Source organism: Pseudorasbora parva, chromosome 3 (genome assembly GCF_024679245.1).
Source record: "Pseudorasbora parva isolate DD20220531a chromosome 3, ASM2467924v1, whole genome shotgun sequence".
Taxonomy (NCBI): domain Eukaryota; kingdom Metazoa; phylum Chordata; class Actinopteri; order Cypriniformes; family Gobionidae; genus Pseudorasbora; species Pseudorasbora parva.
This window is the reverse complement of record NC_090174.1, coordinates 29975667-29997461: the sequence shown is the minus strand read 5'-3', so window position 1 is coordinate 29997461 and position 21795 is coordinate 29975667. Positions and strand designations below refer to the sequence as shown.

General features: G+C 37.1%; 1 protein-coding gene across 3 annotated transcripts in view; it reads left to right on the top strand.

Moving 5' to 3' along the window:
• The window catches only part of arid3c (AT rich interactive domain 3C (BRIGHT-like)), a 194850-nt gene extending 174819 nt beyond the window's left edge, over window positions 1–20031 (top strand). For all 3 annotated transcript variants that reach the window (XM_067438398.1, XM_067438397.1, XM_067438396.1), the window contains 5 exons: window positions 8518–8701; window positions 11118–11362; window positions 12465–12752; window positions 15252–15341; window positions 16641–20031. In XM_067438398.1, coding sequence (XP_067294499.1) covers window positions 8518–8701; window positions 11118–11362; window positions 12465–12752; window positions 15252–15341; window positions 16641–16813 — 980 coding nt within the window. In that variant the 3' untranslated portion in view covers window positions 16814–20031. The remainder of the gene's footprint in view (window positions 1–8517; window positions 8702–11117; window positions 11363–12464; window positions 12753–15251; window positions 15342–16640) is intronic.
• The last annotated feature ends 1764 nt before the right edge of the window (window positions 20032–21795 follow it).

Genomic DNA, 21795 nt, shown 5'->3' with positions numbered 1-21795 from the left:
TGCTGTGAGTGAATTCATGCCAGGACTGTTGTCCCCTGTAGGCCTGGCCTGAGACCAGAGGTCATTGGCCTTCCCAGTGTCCCCTGGACCTTGCCATCATAAATCATAACCTGTCAAATACGAATCCTTTGTCGCAAGCCCCTCTGTGTACTGAGATGGCTGTATCTTTTTTCACATCAAAATGGCTGCCTCTATTTCACAGCTCAACACAAACAGTCCTGTGTTCAACTCCACTCATGGAAGAATGTACATGATATTCCCTGCTCCCCCAGAGAGCTTTATATAGAGAAAGGTATTCATGACCAGCTGTTTAAGACCTGTAAATGAAGCGTGTACTGCAAATTATACCTCTGTCAAAATGGAGATATCATGTGATTCCAGGATTCCAGAAGTTTTCAGAAACATAGACTGTTGCTTTATGGTGTTGCGATTAAAACCTTCTTTGTTTGACACTAGCTCTATATGGTTGTCTCATTATATGAAGAGAAATGAGATTTAAACAACTGATGTAAATCACTTAATTGTATCCTTTTCTTTTAAGTTGCCTTGATGGCTTCTGAAGAATAAATACGTCCATCGTTGAAGAGACTTGGAGTGATGGGCTCATTTACGACCCCTAATCTTTAAGAAATAGGAACAATGCGAGTGTTATTGCCCATTGTAAACTGATAAATTCCCACTTTGATTCATGATTCCCACAGGGAGGCAACAATAAATTGATCACATCTTAGGGCAGCATCAGCACTTTCTTTTGAATAAATCAATATTTGACGCTTTCATAATTACCTGAAATACTTATAAAGGGAATGAAAGGCCATGAGTGGCCTTGAAGAACAAGTCTTTTAGTTTCTGTCGTATTTTCAGTTCTAATTTCTCTGGAAGGAAGTCAGGCTATTAACACTCTCAAAGCACAACTCTGAGGGTTGTGGAAATGCCATTCTGCTAAGATAATCTAGAATGAAAATATAGATTTTGATGTTTCCTACTTACTACAATGAGCTGATTTTGTATTTATTTTCAGTATGTCTTAATGTTGTCACAATACTGGAATTTCTAACTTCGATACGATACCTTGAAAAAATATTGATTTTCGTTACCATGGGAAAACTGCTATATACCACAATACAGATCTCTTTTTTTCTTCTTTTTTTTAAATCTGATGATCATTTTATCATTTGGAGAGAAAAAAAATGTATATCTTACAGCACAAGGAGGCTTTATTTAAATAGTTGAACTAGATTTACAAAAACGAGAACAAATAAATACAATAGAAAAAAGAAACAAATGACATAAACATGGCTTTAAGTTTTTCAGGTTGGTCTAACAATATATTCAGGTAAGAAATACTACAGAAATGAAAGTAATCAAATATAAAATAACACTGGATAGTTTTCATTTCAAAAATGAATGCTTACAATTAAAGTTACAAAATTTATTCAGTCAAGAGTAGCAAGTGATTTTCTCTTTGTCTGTTGTTCTTTAATGAACATGGCCGACAGCAGAATGAATTTTAGACTGTTACTGTCACTTTAAGAGTTTATGCGCAGACCCAATATACTGTTACACAACATGTGTTTTCTTTCTCAGCTATTTAGTCTTCCAAAAATGAATGTCAATGCTCAGCAAGATGTACATTTTGACATAATTATGTATGTATTCGACTGTTAAAGTGCAAAACGCCACAGAAAATAAGTAGGTTTGGTACTTGCGAGCTGTTTGAGAGGTGGCTGAGAGCACGAAACCTGCGGGATTGGCAAAAATGATGTGCAGTACAAGCACTATTTAACCTTAGTTAATGAGATTAGTGAGTGACAGTAGACAGGTGTGTGTCAATTCACCGCCTGAGAGAAGAGAGAGTGACACCACGTAGCCAGTATTGGTATCAGATATTTCAGTGTTTCAGAATCGATACAACACTAGTTTGTCTATGTAAACTTGTACTAAACTTGTACTTGTCTTTTACTGTTGTGCTGCATTTCGCTGCTTTTTCAGCGTTGGTTATTTGACAAAACATTTGTTTACAGTGTTGTAGAACTTCATTAATCGTGCACACTAAGGGTAAGGAGAGAATGAAACACATGGCTAGCCATAATCATCTACTTTGTTGCAATAATATATATATATATATATATATATATATATATATATATATATATATATATATATATATATATATATATATATTTAATGTAGATTTATTTCTTGAACCTTCGTTTAATCAGCTTGATAGCAATTCCTAGAAGACCAAGGAAGTATTTTTATTTTAAAAGGAATATACACTTATACTCCATTTTTAGTGAAGTTTTTATTAACATAATTTCGGGAGGAGCACGTGCAGATAATTAAACACAAGTGGAGCACATCAAGCTAATCAACGATAAGAGGTGTATATATATATATGTGTGTGTGTATATATATATATATATATATATATATATACAGCAGATTTACCTTCTTTCGTTGACCATTTCCACCACCCCATCTCCTCATTTGATTCTAACAAAATCGTATTAGATGTCAACACAATCTATAATATACTCCAGTTCAGTTCTAGATTATCTCTATCAAGGGGGATACTCTGGGCTCCCCCGGACAGCACGCCAAATACGCATAATCTTTACTCTATTTAATTTGATGTAAGTGAGAACTAGTAAAACCTAGGTTTTGTAAAATGAAAAAATTGGCCCCTTTGGGAAGGAATTGCCTTTGTAGTGTTTCTTAAACATGACTTTAGATAAAAGCATCTGCCAAATGAATAAATGTAATGTAAAGCTATCTTGTGTTCCTCATAATCACATCATAGAGGACTTACTCAAGCTTGTTGGTCAGCGCAATTTGCCTTTTTTATACACATGGATAAAGTTTTTTTCTAGCGTTGTGTTTACAAATTAGCCCTTCATTTCATGCTTCGGAGGACCAGGCAATCGCAGACAGATTGTCCTTCCATTATCTGGCTGAAGTGAATGATGAAAACACAGACTGCTGATGAAGGCAACCACATAGATGATTGGCCCCAACACCGTCTTATTCCCTTCAGCACATTTTCAATTAAACCTTTTTAGCCAGTGAGCAATTAACAGTAGGCAGCTATGTGAGCTCGGCAAAACGTGTTTCTCTGCACTCCATAATCACTCATTGTCATAATGATGCATGAGCAGATCAAATTGTTTGGGATGACAAAAGCTTGTACTGGCCTTTATTCACTGCATCTTATTCAGGGCACCAGAGGAGATGAATACATCACTTCGGAAATCGAGCGCTCGTAAATCTTGTTTTAAAGATGCTTATCAGGGTTTAGATTCAGTCCAAAGGTGGCTTTTGTGGACTCAGGTTTTATTTATTGCTCCAGCCTCATTTAGTTTGGCCTTTTGTGCATGGGAATAAATAATTATTTGTGCGTTATTGTTATTTAAATGTGTACATATAGTAGTGGCCAAAAGGGATGACCGGAGGATATATTTGCAATAGTTACTTTCAATAAGCCTACAAGCTCAATTAAACCATCAAAATATAAGGAGTATGTTGAACTGGGATGAAGAACATACTAAACTTGCTTGAAGTATTTAACAGGCAAACTATAAAATGCATAGAAAAAGCTTGCAGTAAACAAAGCATATATATATACACCGATCAGGCATAACATTGTGACAGGTGAAGTGAATAACATCGAATATCTCTTCATCACTGCACCTGTTAGTGAGTGGGATATATTAGGCAGCAAATGAACATTTTGTCCTCAAAATTGATATGTTAAAACCAGGAAAAATGTGCGTAAGGATTTGCGTAAGCGTAAGGATTTGAACGAGCCTGACAAGGGCCAAATTGTGATGGCTAGACAACTTCAGTCAGAGCATTTCCAAAAGTGCAGCTCTTGTGGGGTGTTCCCAGTCTGCAGTGGTCAGTATCTATCAAAAGGGATCCAAGGAAGGAACAGTGGTGAACCGGCGACACGGTCATGGGCGGCCAAGGCTCATTGATGCACATGGGGAGGGATTGGAAGGTTGGCCCGTGTGGTCTAATCAAACAGATGAGCTACTGTCGCTTAAATTGCTCAAGAAGTTAAAGAGCTACTTCAGCGCTGGGAAGATTAATCTGTATTTAAATGAATGAGCTCTCGTGATGAGATCTGAGGTAATCCATCCGCACTCGCGGCAGTTGTTCACAGCCTGTGATAAGTCTGGTGTGTTTTCAGTTCATGCCTTTGGAAGCTTAACTTTCATAGGAATTAATTTGAGAAGCACGTTTATTTGATTATTCTCCAGGGTTTCTACTGATACAAAGCCATAAGCTAATTGCTGAAGTAACCCTTTAATGCTGGTTCTGATCGAAAGGTGTCAGAATACACAGTGCATCACAGTTTTTTGTGTCAGGGTGCAAATGCCAACCTCTGTCCACCGTCAAAACCACCAACAGTGAGCACGTGAGCATCAGAACCTATCCACGGAGCAATGGAAGAAGGTGGCCTGGTCTGATGAATCACATTTTCTTTTGCATCACTTGGATGGCTGGGTGTGTGTGCATCACTTGTCTGTGGAACAATGGCACCAGGAGAGAAGGCAAGCCAGTGAAGACAGTATGATGCTTTGGGAAATGTTCTGCTGCGAAACCTTGGGTCCTGCCATCCATGTGGATTAGAGCTGCAACTAACGATTATTTTTTCTGTCGACTAATCTAACGATTATTTTTTCGATTAGTCGACTAATCTAACGATTAATTTTTTACCCTTTGAAATTTTTCCAAATTCTGTGGCACCCCCTCACATAAGTTACGCTAGAGGTGTAACAGTACAGACTGCTCACAGTTCACTTTGTATCACGGTTTTAGGTTCACGTTTCAGTACAGTTCGGTATTTGCTATGTTCAGGGGAAAAAGGACTACTGTCAAATGAAAATAAAGAAAATAAGAACAGATCACTTAAATAGAAGCAGCAGCACAAATAAATACTATTGAGCAAAGATGAGAACAAAATAAATAATGCTTTTCAGGATTTTCAGGTAGGTCTAACATTAGTTTTTAGGTAGAGAAATGGAATGAAGTAATCAAAAGTAAAATAACCACACATTTAACTGTTTAAAATTAAAAAATAATCCTTATTAAACTTACAAAAGCTATTCAGTCAGGAGCAGTGAGTGATGTCTTTATCTTTTGTTTGACATTAAACAGATAGCAGTGAAGGCTACTGCCCCTTTAAGACCCACGGATAGTCGTCGTATTTTCTGTATAAAGTTCACTTAAGGCATAGAGTAGGCTATGACATTTTGACATACTTTTTGTGAGTTTGTCCGTTTAAGCACAGGATTTGAAAGATAACTCAATATTTGCACGCTTTGGGACGAGTGCACAAAGACAGATCTTCTCATTCGCGTCTCCTGGCTACACGGGGGTGATGACGGTGAAAATGACTGCTAATATTCGGACGTACAGCAGCACTCGCATGCGTTTTATAAAGTTTACAAAGAGAGACCGTTTTGCCCACGTTTTTCTTTTATTATCGCTGTTGTTGTAGTCTACCTGAGGAGTCAGCACGTGTATCCATCGACAGAAACATACATACAGCATTATTTTCAAGTTACAACCCATATTAAAGATGCGTCATCAGATGCGAGATGAACCGAAGTGTAAGTGCGTCCCCGCAACTTTTGCTCGGGATCCCGGTTGGGAAACACTGGTCTGTATTGATTGACACCGCGCTGGTTTGTTTAGAATTATATGAGCGCCGTGACCGCGCGCTGCCGCGTGATGAAGGCTTGTCGCAACTCTGTTATTCAACTGCTCTGGTTTTAAAAGCTATGTCATACTAAATGCGCCAAAATGCAATAAAACTTGTTTTACGGTCGAATGCAACGCGTGTGTGTGTGTGTGAGTAGACGCGCAAAAGGACGGCGAGAGAACTTAAGGAAATGCAGCTAAACGAATATGCGTGCGTCTTTTAAATAGCGTAAAAATGAATGAATGACGAATGTGGTGGCCGTTATTGATTATGTGGCAGTCCGCCACAAATTAGTCTATGTGTGGGAAACACTGTTTGGCCTCTGTTTAAAGTATTCCCATACTTTTGATATTCGCGGTCTAGGTTTTTGTGATAGAACCAGGAGCAGAAGCCAACATTACGCGAGATGAACGTCTGACACGACGCGTCGACGCATTTCACGAACGTCGACGTATTTCCGTAGTCGACGTCATCGATGACGTCGACGCGTCGTTGCAGCACTAATGTGGATGTTACTTTGAAACGTACTACCTACCTAAGCATCGTTGCAGACCGTGTACACCTTTTCATGGAAACGGCATTCCCTGGTGGCTGTGGCCTCTTTCAGCAGGATAATGTGCCCTGCCACAAAGCAAAAATGGTTCAGGAATGGTTTGTGGAGCACGAGTTTTAGGTGTTGACTTGACCTCTAGATTCCCCAGATCTCAATCCAATCGAGCATCTATGGTGAACAAACAAGTCCAATCCATGGAGGCCCCACCTCGCAACTTACAGGACTTACCAGATATCACGGCACACCTTCAGGGGTCTCCAGTGGAGTCTATAGATGTGTGTGTGTGTGTGTGTGTATATATATATATATATATATATATATATATATATATATATATATATATATATGCTTTATTTACTAGCAATGCACAATTTATTGCCAATAAACGGTATTGGCCAATATAAGCAGTTATTTTCAGCAATAAAAACAGCCAATAATCAAGGTTGATTATATCAATTCGATTATGTCAATCAAAAGGGGGTGGGAAGCATCTCATATGTGTAAAGAAAATGTGTTTTGTGCTGAATTTAGGGCAAGTTAATTAGACATCAATGCATTAACAGTAAAAAATTAAATAAAAATCCCTTAAAACAGGCTTTGTTTGACCCTATGTATCACCTGTAGTTCAAGCCAAGGTTTCTAGGTCACTGTTTTTCACTACACCAAACATTATTTGTCACCCATTGAATGATCACAAATAGCTTAATAAAGTTTCAGCTTTCAAATTATGTCCATTTTATCACTAAATTCAAACAATAAATGGAATTTTTATGCTATTAAACATAAAAAGAAATGTTGAAAGGTACAAAAAAACTTACCAGAATGAATCCGGTCTCGTGTAATTTCTCAATCAGTGTTTCAACCCAGTGGCGTGCACAAGGGCGGGGCCGGGGGGCTTGAGCCCCTGCCCCTTTTCGATCGCACCATAGTGCCCTCGCGACACGATTTCCACTGCACACCGAGCGCGAACGCGATTTCTACCGAAGGGGACCCTCCCACCCCATCCGGAACGTGATTTCTAGAAAGTGTTTATGAAAATAACCTTATGTGCAACTGGGTTGCAAACAAATATTCAAATTGCCACTTGGAAAAGATAAAGGAATAAAAATGACCTGCCATGATTAAAATTAGTGTTATGTTATATTGTATTAATATATTAATACATTTCATTGTTTTAAAGACCTTTTCTTTATTATTTGTAAAATAAAAATGTCAGTGCTGTGTTGGATCATTTGATTTCCAATGTAAAGTGGGGTCTGAATGAAATCCATTTAAGGACTACTGCTTTAAAACCGTTTTTTGGTTTTTCAAATCAAGACCCTTGATACTTTTACTTAGGTGACTTGTGTGGTCAGTTTGAAGAGAAGTTAGAAACATCAATCGATTGTTTTAGACATTTGTGCTACTTTAGATCTAATGCCAGCATTGTTTCAGGGAGAAGGCAGATAAATCTTTAGTTTTAATAGTGTCTCTTAGTTCAGATGCCAGAGAGGCAAAATGAAGCCGTAATTACAAGTCTTAATTGATGTGTTTTTACCTTGATAGACCATAGCTCTGCTCTCCTTGCTCTTTTCAGACTGTGGCTTGGCTTGCTGTTGTTTGCTCTATATTTCTCTGTGTATTGATTGCTATTATGGCAAATCCAATGGGCACAATAGAACTCTATCAGCAAAATACAGGTTAATTATCTTGAGGTCAGGCGGTCTCAGATGCACACAAAGGGCTTATCGTCTTCACACATTACAACCTAACATTAAATCGTGAGCACAAATTATCACCAAGGTTTTTTTTTTTCATTCAGCAAATGAACTGGCAATTGCAAGGAAAGAAGTGTTTATGCATCGACATCTGAGAGTTTAAATGTTTGGCAACTTTTGTCCTCTTTTAAAAAGCCATTTGCTCTTTATTATCAAAATGATTATCTCCGACTTCTATTTTGGACTTTATGGTACATATTAGCTCATGATGAATGATTTTTTTGTTGTTTATACAGTGTAAATTAATTTTAATATTTGAGATTAACACACTCATTCAACAAAAAAGAAGCCACAGAGGCCAGAATCTTTCTTTTCAGTGGTGGTGAAACCTTTGACTGAAGGCAAAAAGTGATATTTTTGCTAAGTGGAGTGGGAAGCTGTCGGACGTTTTACTTATGCCTGACTGATTGGCCTTATAAGCGGCCGAGAGGCCCGTCAATGAGCTTGAGTTAATGGCATTGATTGTGGATATTGTGCTTTTTCCCCGGCTCCTGCAGGGACTCCAGTGAATCGGATTCCTATCATGGCCAAGCAGGTGTTGGATCTCTACACTCTCTACAAGCTTGTCACAGAAAAAGGCGGCTTAGTGGAAGTCATCAATAAGAAAATATGGCGCGAGATTACCAAAGGCCTCAACCTCCCTACCTCCATCACCAGTGCGGCTTTCACCCTCCGAACACAGTGAGTGAGATAACTTCAGACGAGAACAACTTGTTGATAACTGCCAGTAGATTCTTGTCTATCTTGTCCAATTCAATTATCTGCTTTTAAAATAGAGAGAGTGAAGACAGTGTATTCGACAGTGTTTGGTAGAAAGTGGTTTTGCAAAGATATATTTGTACAGCAAAATTGAGATCCATCAAGTAAACAATAATGCTGCTGTGTAAGCATTGTACTTTCTTGAATCAGAGTTTTTAATAAAGACTGGGGCTCACTATTTAACTTTAATATAGTACAATTAATTATTATCAAATGCACCATTCATGGTAAAATAATCTAAAAACAAAAAAACACAATGGCTAAAAACATTTTCCATTTGTATCAATGCTGTCAGACACCGAACACAAGAACACATCCTTTGTGAACAAGACACACTGACACGCTTGATTGCTAAATGGATTGCTGTGGACAATGTATTGACTCCAAAAGATGCTTTTTGTTTATCCAGTGCTTTATTCATAACACATTATATTACACAAATGTATTTATTTTTTTCTCAGCAAAAATATTACACTACCATTAAAAAATCTGGGTAATGCAAGATTGTTTAATACTTCTGAATTAAAAGTATCTTGTGTTCACTAAGCCTGCATTTATTTGAATTTAGCAAAAACAGTAATACTGTAAAATAGTATTACAATTTTCAGCATCATTACTCCAGTCTTCATTGTCACATGATCCTTCAGAAATCATTCTAATATGATCTGATTTGGTGTTCAATAAACATTTATTATTATCAGTGTTGAAAACAGTTTTGCTGCTTAGTATTTTTTGTGGAAAAACATAATACTTTTCCCCCGGGTTTTTTTTTAGTTAAAAAGAACTGCATTTATTTGAAATGGAATCCATATGTTACTGTCATTGTTTATCAGTTTATTGTTGTTAAATAAAAGTATTCATTTCTACTTTTAAAAAATCTTACTGACCCCAAACATTTGAATGGTATTGTCTATGAGTAATTGTATTTAATTTGATTAACTATTTAATTGTTGTCATATAATTAATTGATTACATTTTACCTGAAAAAGAGAGTTCAACTTTTCCCATGTTACATTTGAATACATTTTACTTTTGACTCAATTTACATTTAAGTGAAACATTATGTTGTTATATATCTGGTGGAAATATACTAGGTCTGTGTCTACTTTCTATGTAAATCCTTGACCTGCTTTAGGAACACATGAACTTGTTTGTGCATGTCCACTCTCAGCACTGTCATTTAACACAATTACATTACTCTCAAATACATTCAAGAGCCCTGTAGGCTGTCATAAGAAAACAAAATGGACACAATAGCAATCATTATTCAACTGATCATGAACTATTAAAAATGCTCTATATGTAGACAGTTGAACAAACTGCTCTCGTCCAGGTCATGTAAATAGAGAAATGTAGGAAATCTGGATTTCACAGCACTGTAGATTGCGAGAATGTGCACTCACTACATTATAGTTTCATTTTGTCCTGTCCTTTTTTCCATTCAGATGTAAATGAAAAAGTAAGTCTATGCATTAAATATATAATAGGGTGACTATTAACTCTTTCCCCACTAGTGTTTTAATAAAAAGTTGCTGGTCACCGGAAGGATTTTTCAGAACGATGATCAAACAAAGATGGAGTAGATTGAGTCCATCAACACCCCTAATGCTTGTACAGTCCTATAGCTCGTCTTGGGACAACATTTCATTCAGTAACATTTGGCAGTTTTGATTTATTGTATATAATTTTTAATGTTTATGATCAAGTTATTGCACATATGCATCTGCTTGCATAAGATCACTTGTTTTACTGCGTCTTCCTCGTGTGTGTTTTGATCGGCAGATTCTGTACTCATTCAGCACCCCCCTAGCGTCTAACAGTGAAAGCACAGAAACCCGGAAAATTTTGTGTTTGGCAGGGATAGACTTTAAACAGTGGTTTTAAAACTTGTGCACCTGTGCATAGTCGTGCGGACATATTTTATCAGGGGGGGGGGGGGGGGGGGGGGGATTGATGTAGCAGTAAAATATTTTAAACAAAATCCTAATATTAAATAATATCATGAGGACAGAGTTGTATGAGATTGCTCAGAATTCATAATTAAATAAATGATAAAAACAATGTATATTTCACTACTCGACGGCAACACAAAAACCTGCATGTTACCTTATGATACTCAAATGTAGTTTTGCACTCAGGAGTACGGCAAATTAACTATATTCAGTTTTTCATTGATATCTGTTACAAAACTTTATTCTGTCAATGTAAATTCCAATGCAGCGAAACAGCTGTTGGCAGGGGGGTCATTCAACCCCTACTGTTTATTAGCTGTAGTGTCATTGTGATTAGGTTGTACATCCTAGAATGAGTTTCATGTTCTGTCTTTTGTTCTCTACAGGTATATGAAGTACCTCTATCCTTATGAATGTGAAAAGCGGGGACTGAGCTCTCCCGGGGAGCTTCAGGCAGCTATCGACAGCAATCGTCGTGAGGGGCGGAGACAGAGTTATGGCTCTACCATTTTCAACTATTCCCCTGTGGGTACCCCCACACTCCTGGCTTCCCCCAAACTCCAGATGCCCCACATCAGCATGCCCACTCCCAATGGTGGGCACATGACTCAGGCTTCTATTATCAAGAAAGGTATGTGTTAGTGTTTCCATTTTGCACAATATATTTCTTCTCTTATATAATATAGACTAAGGAGACAAATAAAATAATAAAAGTAATTAATTCAAATGGATTTATCTATAATATAACCATTATAAACCAACAAAAAGTTACAGTATGTATTAATTGTTGATATTAGAAAAGAAAGAGAAAGAAAAATGTCCTCACCAGGAAATTGAATGTTATTGCAGACCATCTAAATTACAACCTAGATCCTCCAAAAGAGAAGTCATCTCTCTTACACAATAACATGCCACTTCTTACTCACGCTTATTCCATGCTGTGGCCTGAATGGTCATCCGAGTAGACAGGAAACAGCTTGCAGGACTTCCTCTTGCCCACTCTGCCAGTTTCCGCATCATACAAGCAGGAGCAATGAAACACAAAGACACACGGGCCGCCTCATGATTCAGTAATGTGCCCATGTGGAAAAGGACAAGTCACGCAACTCTTTTAGGATCAAAGACCCTTACGAATCTGACAGTATTTATAGTGTTTACAAAGCAGCTATAAATAGATCTCAGTGCTTACTGCATGACTTGTGTCATACTTACACTTCCCTGAAGGGATGTTATTTCTAAATCTTAATGTGTGGAATAAAAAGCTGTATTCAGATTGAGCAACTTCCTTTCCATTTGCAAAACCCTTTTACAGTAAAAAAGAAAACGGAGGTTTAAAAGTATCAAGTAGTATCAGATAAATAAATAAAAAAATGAATAAAATACACTACCTTACAAAAACATTAGGGATGGTAGGATTTTTGTTTTTATTTAGCAAGGACACAATTAAACAAAAGTGGCTATTTCAAGGTATATGGTATAAACTAGGGGTTATTTGTACACTACTTAAATACATAACCTATAGGCACAGGGACTACAGGCAGGAATGTCTTAGCAGGGTAACATCTACCTGTGAAATAATGGTAATTGTTTCAAGAAGTTGGTACTTTCCAAAGATTTAGATGGTCCACAATTTTTGGTTTGTTGTTAAAGTGTTCTGCCACCTGAAAATGTTTGAGATGCACTGTCTTTCATTCACATATACACAGACTTCATGATGCTATCTTGCCCCGCAGAGGACTCCATGCTGTCCAACTGCCTGACTAACAGGGTGGGCATCCCTGTGTCTTTGGCCAGCCACCACAGTGCAGCCCAGGCGGCAGCGGCTCAGGCTGCAGCTGCAGCAGCTGTGCAGGCGGCCGCGTTGGAGCAGCTACGGGAGAAGCTGGAGTCTGGAGAGCCACCGGAGAAGAAAGTGATGCTCATGGCAGAAGAGCAGCAGAGGATAATGCAGCATGCATTGCAGCAGAATCTCTTCGCCATGGCAACCCAGCTACCCATGAACATCAAACTGAACAACAGAGGTGGGTGCAATTCAAAGATGATTCTCATATCATTTTCGCCAGTATATGTTTTCACAAAAATCTTTTTTTTTGTATTAAGTTTTAATTTAGTATGAAAAAAGTAAGGTGCAAACTTGTGTATAGGTATATTATAAATGTAAGTGAATGTAAGTGAAATAAAGTGAAGTGTTTCTCTAGAATGACCCATAAAATCCTGTGGACTGAGTCAATAGTGAGACGAGAGAGGGAATTATGGGTTAAATAATGTAGATTAGGGTAGAGGAGTTTATTAACTCCAGGCTGAGTAAGGATCACAAATAGCCAACAGCAGCTGGAAAAGCCCTCGGGTTTGACTGCCAGACATAACATGACAAAACATTAACCCTCCGATTTTGCCTCACCAAACTGAGGTGATTAATGAAAAGCACTTTATTGATGAATAATTTATGAATGACCTATTCTTTTTTCATTATTTATTTTTTATGAAACTAAGATAAGGCTCACCTGTAAGAGAGGTTTATGAGAAATTCCAAAAAACAATACTGAAGGAATTTATGAAAAACATTTTATGAATAATTTTTTATAAATGACCTTTTTTTTTATGACACTACGATAAGATGTATCCTGTGCCACAGAGAATTATAAGACCGGGGACACACTGCAAGCGTGCCGTTAGCGTCTCGGCTGCGTGGCGTGTCCGTTTTTATTTCGGCTCCCTTGTTAACAGGTTGGAGCTTGCACGATGCCTGTGTGACGCGCAGCTCGAGTCGCACGGAAAATGGGTGCACTCTAGAAATAGAAGAGATGTCTATTTTTCACGCAACCCGCGAGCGTGTTGGAAGCGTTTCCAAACAAAATAGTATAGGAAAAGATGTTTATGTCATTTTGACACGAATACAAATTAATAAATTACATTTTCATGTTTGAAAGTCTCTAGGTTAGCATAAGGTCTAATTTTAATAATAAAAAATAAAATAAAAACATAATTATCGATTTTGAAATATTGCTCCTGTCAATACAGAACAAAATATTCTGTAGACTATTTTGCCATCAATACCATAGATATATATGGTCAATAGGCTACTGCCGACTTTGTCTTTGCTGTATCAGTAGGCTATACAATTATATTTAACATGAAGTATAGGGCTTCCGTGTACATCAATAGCAGCAGCAGCGCCGCGTCAAAGAAAACAAAGAAACAAAGAAAACGCCACGCAGCTGACACGCAACAGAAACGCCACGCTCACGCCACGCTTGCAGTGTCTCCGGCCTAAGGGTTTGAGACATTCTCCAAAAAAACAACCACATCTATTTAATTAGGTGTGAATGAATGGTGAAACGTTACTGATGAAGAAAAGTGATTTCTGTCAGACGGTTTGTCTAATGTTAATGATTTCAGCGCACCTTCATCACTTAATGACAGAGCGTGTGCCATGATTGCAGGCTGGTCATGAGTAATGTTTTGTTGTCTTCTACGTGACTGTTACTCTTATACCACCCATAAATCCAAGAGCCTTGTTATATGGTGGGACAATGTAGCATAATTCTATAATGCTGAGCAGGACTTTCACACAGAAATACTCTGCAATTTAAAGATTATATTAAATGTTATTTTGTTTAACCTGCACACAAGTATCCAGAGTAATGACAGAGCAAAAACTGAAAGTCCTGACAGATGCTAACTTCTTGGAAATATGAATCCCTATGTGGTTCTTTTTTTTTTTTTTTTTTTATCTAATGGTCTGCTAAAGGGATAATTCACACAGAAATGAAAATTGTCATAATTTACTCACACTCATGTTGTTCTTAACCCAGAACATCTTTTGTTCATCTTCAGAAAACAGATACCTTTCTGTCCCTCCATTGAAAGTCTATTCCCCCAAAACTCTGAATCTACAAAAACGTTTGTAAAGTGATTGTATAATAAAGCCATATGAATCGAGTGGTTTAATCCAAGTATTGTGTAGAGAAATTATCACTTCATATGATGAACTGATACAGTTTAGGCTAGTATTCACATATAAGCAAGCTCACAAGATGATTCACAAGAAGCTCAATCATTCTAGCTTGATGTGCAAGAACCAATAAGGCTCGTTCTCATGTGTTGCACTTGTGTTTTGAAGCGTCAGAGTTTTGAATTGATCTTCATTTGTTTTTTTCATTTGTTCAGAAGTCTTGAGGGTGAGTAAATGATGACAATGTTCATTTTCTGGCAAATTATCCCTTTAATGTATTTCTTTTAAATACTTTGTGTGTAATGTTAACGGTTTGATTGAAGTGAAGAAATGTTTATGGGGCAGACACTATGTGCCGTTACCTATCTAGAGAAGTGAAAGTGCAATCTTTTTGACAGTTATCACCCCCCCCCCCCCCAACTCTTTTAATAAACCCCTCCTTATCCTGTCACTCATGAGTTATCACCGATAGTTGGTGGCACGCTTCTCTTGCTTCTTGTGTTCCTTTTATAAATGCTCATATTGAGTTTTTCTCTTCTTCGCTCTCTGGCTCCTCTCTTGACAGATGATAGACAAGAGACTGCATTGAACCTGTCTACCAACGGCATTAGCAGCATCAACATGTCAATAGAAATAAATGGGGTTGTCTACACAGGTAAATAGAGCGCCGTTTGCTGATGTAATTGCAGGCAGGAAATTCAATAAGTTATAGCAGCACCCCCTCGCTTAGTCCTCCACACAATTTGATGTCTTTGCTATAAAATCCATCGTAATGAAGTGGCAAGTCCAATAGAGTTAAAAAAGTTAAATATCTTAAAATTGGGCCTGGGCGCCAGGAGGTCGATGAAGCTTATTGTCTTTCGTGCCCGAGAGAAAGGCCCTCCGCCTTAGCTAGATACAGTGCTTGTGCCTCATGTGCGAGAGACAGTAATTACTAGAAGATGGCTCATAAGCTTGCTGGGAACAGTTCAGGAGATCCATTTTTTCACTGAAGGTTTGCGCCCTGTAAAAAGGTACAGCCCTTGAACATACAGCTAGGAATTTTTCTAGGGCTAAAAAAATGAATGCCTTTATTTAGCACAATTAATACAAATTGTGAATTAAACCATGTCCATGCCAAATCGCACTGAGAGCAATGGCACATAATGAGAAAGGAGCTGTTCGCACAGGATGCGTTCTTGTGGTTAAAAAGAGCATTAAGTGCACAAATGAACAGAAACTAATTGCGAGACGTTTAAATGTAACAAATGATCATGTAAAAAAAAAAATTAAAATCTTGTTGTCATGGTGCATTACACACGTTTACATAGGCCTGTGGGAACAGCATGTTAGAGTACTTCGGGCAGATTGATAAAATGCCATTGACAAGTTTGTGTTCAAAGGCATGCAAATAAAACTAATACATTCATTGGCTTCTAAAACCACTTTTCATAATATCTATTCCATAATTTACTTGCCTGTCATAATAATGCCTGAAATGATCTTAGTTTGGCCAGATATTCTCAGAAAATGTTACAATAGTTAATTAAGTGATCAAATTGATTCATATAGCATAAATTCATGTAGCATACCATGCCATTTATTTAAATTAGACGTTTAATGAATTGTCCTCATCTCTTTTCACTATCTTAGCTTTTCTTTAGTGAGCATCTGCACATTAATTTAAAAAAAATGAGAGTTCAATAATGTATTATTGTGCTAATGAAAAAAATGCCACAAACATATAGAAACAGATTTAGCAAGGGGGTGTTGCCAATGGTTTTTGTTAGAATGATGGACCATAAACAAAAAATGTCTTGACTGTTATACATGTAGTTTCTGTTATTGCATGAAAGTATTACTAATAAAAGTATCGTATAATATTTCTCACATTATAAAAAATGTTTGTGTTGTGTAAGGGTGGTTTTGATGTTTATATGCCTAAACATACAACATTTTTGTCTGCTGACTCCAGGGGTTTTGTTTGCCCGTAAGCCAGCCATTGGTTTCATGCCAGGCAGCCAGCGAGTCCATCACCAACACAGCTCTCAGGGAAAGAGCAGCAGCCCAGGGCTCAGCACCAAGATGCAGCCGTCCTCCTCTTCCTCCTCCACCGCCTCCACACACGGACCAGCCGCCTCCCCTTGAGCCTTCTCCCTGGCCAACAACACCTCTCTCACTCAACTCTCCCCCAACGTCAGATAAGGCAGGGTCTTTAGGTCATACTGTTGGACCAGTTTTTTCTGTCTCCTTCAATGTACAATGTACACTTTTTACTGTTTTTCTAACCCTCCCCCTGCAATCAGGACAAGGAGTGTCCATCACCGAAAAAACTTCCATTAAAATTAAAGGCTGAGCACCTACAGCTGATAGCCGCACATTTGAAGTGTGTTACATTTACATATGCAGCAAGTTGCAGCTTGTAATTTTGTTCTTCTGAGGACGTGTTATTCATTGTGGAGCGACTTAAACGTATTGCGTGACAATGCCATGAACACAAGGAGCGGTGTGACGCTCGAGAGGACGGGATGTTCCTCAGACAGAGCGCTGGCCTGCTTGGATGTTGCATCAAAGCAAGATTCTTCACTTTCCTACACAGATATGTGTAATTTTTTGGCACAGGAGTCCATCCTCTTCGTCTTGTTGCATTCTTGAATTTAACAACAAGAGCTACTATCAGCTATTACCAAAGAGAATAAGAGAAACATATTAGATTTATCATCATCATCACACATATCTGATGCCATTGCAAACTATCAGAAAAAAGGAATGGGAAGTCACCATAATGAATTCAAGCTTAAATATTAATATCTTCATTTTAAGCAAAGCACATCCCATTTAACTTGAATATGAATAGTCAGGGAGAAAAGTTATTTACTGTACCACTGCTTAAATTTATGTTAGGAAAGGAAGAAAAAAAAAAACATTTAGCCATCTACACAATCTTTAAAAGAGAAAATCATAAATGCTTGCCATGTGTGCAAGATCAGCCATGTATAGCTTGATGCTGAAGAGAGCAGACAGGATTATGTCTACTTTATTCTCTCATGACTGGTTTTGGCCTGCGGCCGTGGCGAAATATATTCCATTGATTAGTGAGTTATTTGGGGAACACTTGTCGGCAATGTTTAATGATTTTCCACAACATCAGCTTGTGTTTTATAGCAAAGAGTTTTAACTGTTCATTAAATGGTTCAGAAGACGGAAAAACGGGTCACACTGGTTAATACAGGTTTTAGAAGTCGGGGGTCAAGCGATATTGTGACTCGTGGCTGTGAGCTGAACGTTGATCATAACAACTGCTCGAGTACTTAAACCAGAAAAGAAAGGCTCTTGAGAAGAAGATTATGTGCCGTGAACAGGCTGAATGTGGCTCATCTTAGGCATCGGTTCATGAGGTGGGATCTCTGTTGTGAATAGAATCCAATTTTCATCAAGTTTTCAACAATGCACTTGCATTTGAGAGTTCACCTCTCGTCCTTTTATTCCGTTCTCCTTTTTTTTCTTTTTTCTTTTTGCTCACACCCGTTTTTATTTCTTTTTCTTCTCTTTTCTGTTGATAAGGAAATGGGAGGATTTTATCGTGTCATTTCTTTTTTTCTTTACTTTTTTGAATTCAGTAGACAATTTCAAGTTGTATTTATTATTATTTGTATTCTCTTCCTTTCATGTTTGATCTTGGGCTGTTTCAGTGCTTTTAGCAACATCACATTTATTTAAAGAAAAAAAAAAGTCATATTACAGCCTAATACCTCACAAATCCTGCAAACCTGTACACAGATAATAGATTATGAAAACAAGATATACCTCATTTATTTCATTTCTATTATTTTTATTGTGAAGCCACTTGAAAATTGATGTTTTCTTTTTTCAACAAATCACTGGATTTTTTGTTTTCTATTTTGTATTGTTTTACCAAAGAAGGGAAATATATAATGAACACACATCTACCTCATTTGTTATAGACTGTGCCAACAACATAATCACAGCAGCCAGTTTTTAATCATAGCCTTTCTGGTCCGAATTCACTTTTGCCTGCGTGATTTGTGCTGCAACACCAGAGGCTGGACCACACTGGGCTCAACACAGCGTCATTTGCTTTGCTTGTTCGTTTATGTCAGTGGCATTTTTTTATGCACGGAGGGAAATAAAATACCAGAAGGATTCTATGTTATACCACTACTCAAATCCATTCAAAATTGATCTGATCAAGGTTCTTCTTTACAGTTTCAATAGATGTTTGAATTAAACCTGAAAACATTTTATGAATCATATTTTAAGTTAAGCTGCAACCATAATTCAGTGTTTTAGCTCACGGTTTGCAGCCGTTCCATTGATGCCAGTGTTTGAGTCCTCATTTCTGTTCATAACATAATGTGGCTTTCAGAAAATGTATAACTTAATGTAAATCAAAACTAACAAAAGACTAAAAAAAGATATATATATTTTCTTTCATACTCTTTATTTGAATGTGGAGACATGCTCAGAACAGGACTTATTTTTTACAAATACCAAAGATGAGGCAATTTGGTTGGGTTGACAATTTCCGACTAATACTGTCATTCTCAACTTTTAATCTCAAGCAGCAGAGAAATTATTTCATTTGATCTTGCTGCAGAAAAACTTGATTTTATCCACTTGGATCAACAAAAAGAAAAAAGCCAAACTGTATTTTCAATTATTCTCAGTGCACAAATGGCAATCTAAGAATGTAATAGCAGTTTCCAGGCTTTTAGCACAACTAACGATTAATGAAATGAGTAAACCTGACCATCATTTTGTTGTTGTATAGGAGCAAGGATTAATGGAAATATATAGTCTATATTTATGTGGAATTACAGAGGGCACAATCAATGCACAATTGTCTGATTCCTGTTGTTCGATGTAATTTACCTCTTGATCAGCGTATGAAGAGAATTTGGTCTTATTTAAAGAGCAAATCCTGGACGAACTCTGGAGTGCTTGCTGACTGTGAAGCAAAAACATGAATCGGAGTGATTCCATAACCAAAGCTTTTATGAAACCACGCTCACAGGCTTACTGATGACAATGTTGGAACAGTTGACTGTCATTTTAATAAAGGTTAAGAAAAAAATTATTCACTCATGTGCTTAAAGAATAACACGTTGTTTACCTTGTTTAGCTATGTCAACGATGCTATGCTGGTAGATTTTAGATTCTATTATACGCTGTGTATGAAGCTTATTTTCCTTTTATTCACTTTGGATAAATCCAGTGCATTATGGGAAAGCTGGATTGTGGTGCTCAGGGGTTAAAAAAAGAAGAAAAAAAACTGGTGAAAGATTTTTTTTTGTTTGTTTGTTTGTTTTGCCATTGACTTGTAGCATAATTAGAAATAAAGTACTGCTTTCCACTTTAATGTCCAGTTGAGTTTTTCTTATAACTGCTGTATTCAAAGTTTAATATTGGTAATAATATTTAATATTGGTCGTAAACACATTTTGAAGTGAAAGAAGTTTGAACAAAATGCAGGAGGAACCACTGAATGCATAATTAATTAATTATGCCATTCAAAAGTTTTGGGTAAGAAAAGATTCTTTAAAGGTGCCCTAGAATGAAAAATTGAATTAACCTTGCCATGGTGAAATAATAAGAGTTCAGTACATGGACATCACATACTGTGAGTCTCAAACATCATGGCCTCCTACTTTTTATGTAAATCTCGTAAATCAAATACAAAATAAAGTGCTTCTCAACATAAACCCAACCGTGACGCAAGCGTTGGGGATCATTTATATGCACGGCCCCAACATTTGCATCTGTCCAAACAAGCCAAATCTACTGATGATAAACAAGACACTTGAAGATAGCAACAAACGGCTCATGACACATCATTGAGGTTTATTATAATCGTATACCACAACAAATCGTTCGTTTGTTCGGCCCATTTTAAGCAAGCTTCACTCATCGTCTTAAACTTAAGAAAGGGGCAATTACAACTATATTCCTGCAAGCAGTAAGTAATTTATCCACTTATTGACTAGCTGTTTAAACAATTTCTGATTAAATTGAAAGTTTCTTAGAGAGAGAGCATTGTCTAGATAACGCAAGATGCTAGTACAGTAACAATAGGATACTCCAAGTACCATACAAAACTAAATATGTTTTTTCTAACCCTCCTAATGACAAAGGTTAATATTATCTTGTATTACAAAATACAATCGTAGATACCGTTCACTCGATCCTTCTAGCAAACGTCACCTTTTTCACCAAGTTAAAACGATAGTCAATGGAGATTGCTGAAATGCAGCTTACTTGTTTATTGGTGTTTTCAGATCATCCACGCCCCAGAGAGAGCTCGCGTGCATATGGTTGCCAGATTGGACATGTTTAGGTAAAACACAGAATAGTGTACAGGTTTTTTTCACAGAAAAGCTCCGTTTGGGGGATTTAATTACTGAAATCTGGCAACACCAATAAACAAGTAAACTGCATTTTATCAATCTCCATTTGAGATGTTTTGCTTAAAGTGTCGTTCAGTCGGTCTGTGTTCTGTCAGGACGGTCAGGACTCACCTGAACTGCTGTGAGCTGTGAGCTGCTGAAATAAGCCAATCCATTTACAAAGGGTTGTAAATGGACCTGTAAAACTGTATCTGGACAATTTTTGTCCCTTAAATAAGCCACATACCCTCTATGTGCAACAACATATTGTTTCAAATCATTCTAGGGCACCTTTAATGTTTTTGAAAAGTCACATATTCTCAGCAAGGCTGCACTTATTTGTTCAAAAATACAGTAAAATCAGTAATATTGTGAAATACTATTACAATTTAAAAGAATTGCTGTCTGTTTGAATATATTGTAAAATGTAATTTATTCATGTGATGGCAAAGTTTAATTTTCATCAGTTGTTACTCCAGTCTTCACTCTCACATAATTTAGAAATCATTCTTACATGCTGAATCATTTCTTATTATTATCAGTGTTGAAGATATTTGTGCTGCCTAATTCTTTTTTCTTTAAAGGGGTGATGAATTGAGAAATCAACTTTCTCTTGAGCCTTTAATATATACATGTTCATCATGATATAAGAACATATCATAAGTTTCAGAGCTGAACATTTCTTTATTAGTCAAAGAAAAGCTTTTATTGACACCAGATCCAACA